This window comes from Pundamilia nyererei, unplaced genomic scaffold (assembly GCF_000239375.1).
Source record: "Pundamilia nyererei isolate P.nyererei 1_Seehausen unplaced genomic scaffold, PunNye1.0 scaffold00335, whole genome shotgun sequence".
Classification (NCBI taxonomy): Eukaryota; Metazoa; Chordata; class Actinopteri; order Cichliformes; family Cichlidae; genus Pundamilia; species Pundamilia nyererei.
The window spans coordinates 102,141-105,447 of NW_005187736.1; the positions used below are offsets into that span (position 1 = coordinate 102,141).

At 38.1% G+C, this 3,307-nt stretch overlaps 1 protein-coding gene across 1 annotated transcript in view; it reads left to right on the forward strand.

Annotated features, from left to right (window-relative positions):
• The first annotated feature begins 887 nt into the window (after positions 1–887).
• Positions 888–3,307, forward strand: part of LOC102203980 (LIM/homeobox protein LMX-1.2-like) — a 16,615-nt gene continuing 14,195 nt past the window's right edge. The window contains exons 1-3 of the mRNA XM_005751956.1: positions 888–891; positions 1,059–1,250; positions 2,147–2,333. Of these exons, the coding sequence (XP_005752013.1) occupies positions 888–891; positions 1,059–1,250; positions 2,147–2,333 (383 nt within the window). The remainder of the gene's footprint in view (positions 892–1,058; positions 1,251–2,146; positions 2,334–3,307) is intronic.

Here is a 3,307-nt window from a genome sequence, read left to right on the forward strand (position 1 = left end):
ATGTGACAGTGAGGGCTGTGCGAACAAAATCGCACACAGCTGACACAAATCGTTCTTTACTGCGCCTCACATAGTTTGTATGTATGACAATATGCGACGTTATATGACGATTGGTGAGATGTATTTCATATGCCAAACAAAAGTGAACGTGTGCGTGTTTTTGAGAGCAGGCTGTGGATTTATGGGGCATCAGGCTACACAGATTTAAGGAGAATTCATCCTGACAATCTGCTCCAAACCTGTCTTTCACGTGAATAGCTTACCATTAGGCATGGAGACGTTTAGAGCTGTCACGTGACAGGGCACTAAACGCCAATTTTGCATATTTAATAATATGGATAAGAAATAGTTTCAGATAAAAATTGTAGTCGTTATGTTACTCGGGTTGTAGACTCAATTTTGTCAAGTTAGCATTTTCATTCAATTTTAGTATTGCAAAAATATTTTTGATATTGTTTCTGTTTTTATATTGCAAGTTGATAACAGCTAGGGGTATTTTTTATTTATATTATTTTTATATTATATTTATAATATAAATATATTATTATATTTATTGTTGCATGTATGTAGTTACTCGTATTTACTTTGAAAGCGTGATTGTAAGCAAGAGCGAGAGAAAGAGAGATACATGCTTGTGTCAAACTGCACATATTGTAAATGAGTGTCACGATGCCCCGTCTATTATTTGTATTTTGAGTTTAATTCGTTTGTAAACAATTAACGCAAACGAATTCATTTTTTGTGGCCACCACCATATGTGGGGTGTCTGCCGACTGATACAGTTGTCGCATATAAACAACACAGTTTGGAAAGGATTGTTCTTTCCTTCCATTGTGTGCAGGCGGATCTATCCACAGCAGTGCCAAGAAAATGCTGTGCCGGAGAGCATGGGTAGGCTTCATATCTCTGCTGTTGCCCTGTATAGAGAGATCACGGCTGAGATATCAAGTTCAGGGGTGCTTGAGAGTTTCAGTGCAGACCTCTTGACTTACAAGAGGGGGAAACTTGTTGAAGGTTTCATCTTTGCGACCATTTATGTGCCCATATTTTACTCTCAGGCAGCAGAGACTGTAGATGTGAAAAACGAGCCACAGGCCTGGATCTCACGGCTTATGGGAATTGCAACAAGTGTAGCTATTACATGGAGAAGCGCGAGTCGAACAGCAAGGCTAACTCCACTACCTATTTAAAGATGTTGAATGACTTTAAAATGAAGGATCAACTGCGGAGCGATACCAGTTCTTTGGATGGTAAGATTTCTTTTTTGCCTGCACAACGGGATGGTCGGCTTTCCCATCTCCTGACAGGTTTGGAAGAGTGTAAGCTAATTTTGCAACGCCTTTGTTTCTGTGTCTGTCCAGGTTCGAGACTGTGTTTTCAGTTTGATATTTTTATGATATTATCATGGCTACATGTTCCCCACTTGATTTTATGAAACATGTTTGCTGCTACGACGCATAATTTCTAACATAAAAACTATTTCAAATTACGTTGTTATATTTCATGCTTCTGGGGCAGTTTTGTGTAGTCTTGTTGTTTATTTTATTTAGTTATGTTTTATGTTGTTGTTTTCAAAATTATGTTTCGGTTTAAAGAGATATGAATAATCCCTGTGTTCATTTATGGCGTACAACACTGAAGCTCTCCCACTAGTTTTCTCAATAAACCTCTAAGAGAATTCTTTAGTCGTTATAAAAATTTAAGTAGTGTTTAATACGAATATACAACCCCAGCAGGTTCTGTCCTCTTTATTCACTCAGGCGATTCTCTTGATTTACTGAAACGAACCATTCTAGGGAAAACGTATAAATAAACAAGAGAAGAAATTCATTTTTTATGTATTCGCAAAAAAAAAAGTGAATTTATTTTTTTGTTACCAGGTTTGCAGATTTTTTCCAGTAGAATGGACATATATTTTTTGTGTGCTCACATGATGACCTCTATATTCCAGTAAGAGCTTTGTGATATGCAGGTTCGTCTGGGTAGCGCTTTATTTGGATGACTTGGACATTTAACAAATAATTCATATTCCCGAGTTACAAGGCTATGTGCAAATCACAGTCGCAGTTTTGGGAGCATTCTCCCCTTTTACATCAGCTGTAGCCTTCTCGTTCACGCCGCTCATGTCTGTTCTGTTGTCAATCAGGCGCTGACTTTCGACAGCAGGCCGTGTGTGAGGGCTGCGCGCAGATCATTTCAGACCGTTTCCTGATGAGGGTCCATGGCGCGTCCTGGCACCAGAAGTGCCTTCAGTGCGCTGCGTGCCAGCAACCGCTCACCGACACCTGCTACTTCAGAGACACAAAGCCGTACTGCAAGAGCGACTACCAACAGTAAGAACGCTTCTCTGTATCCATGGACTTGGCCTCTGTGGGCCCAGTCAGCCAGTGGCTCAAAGTAAAAGAAAAGAGTATAAACTGGGTTGTTTTTGTTTATTTGAAGGCGCTTTTTATGCAAATTTAACCTTGAGCACGTTTTATAATCTGGCTTTTTTGTTGTTGTTTAGTCCTAGCACATTGGTTAGTGCGTGAAAAGAAGGAATTGCTTTTCTGTTTATTTTTTACGGGTTACATTTTTCCATATGCACCTTGACTCCTAAAAGATGTCTTATTTATTTGTTTTTGAAAGGCGTTTATTCTTGATTCATAAAATAATAAACATTAGAATTTAACAATTCCATAATTAATTGTAATGCTTCCAGTAATTTTATTTTAAATGGAGCTACTGGCATCCCAGAAATCTCTTTAATACAGTTCTAAGTATCCACTGTGGTGCATTGATGTAAACATTCTTTTAAGGAGTTAGAAATTAAAGTTTAGTTATTACCTTATTTGGAAGATAGAAAATAAAAGAAGAAATTGATGCGTGTTATCATAGGGGACTGTAATCTTTGTTATCAAAAGATTCATTATTTAGAAACTTTCATCATAAAACATCTGTATGGAGCTGCCTTAAAGGAAGATAACACAGTTTAATCAGGTGCCTCTACTCTTGTCTAGAAATGCCACTTACCCTGCCCACAAAGGGATTTGTGTCTCTTACAGGGATCAAACTGGGGATCTTCTGATTGTGAGGTAAATCTGTAAACCTGAGGTATTAGTAAACCCATGGAGCCACTACTCTGTCATCTGTGTAAATTAATCATATTGAAAGTAGCTTATTGGGACAATTTGCTGCAGATGTCATAGCCCATCTTTGATAGTATCTATAAAGTAAGGATTCATGGATTCAGAGTAAAGAGCTCAACTTCACTGCCAATAACTGAAGCAACTGAAGCAATAACAAATGCACTAGACATACACACACA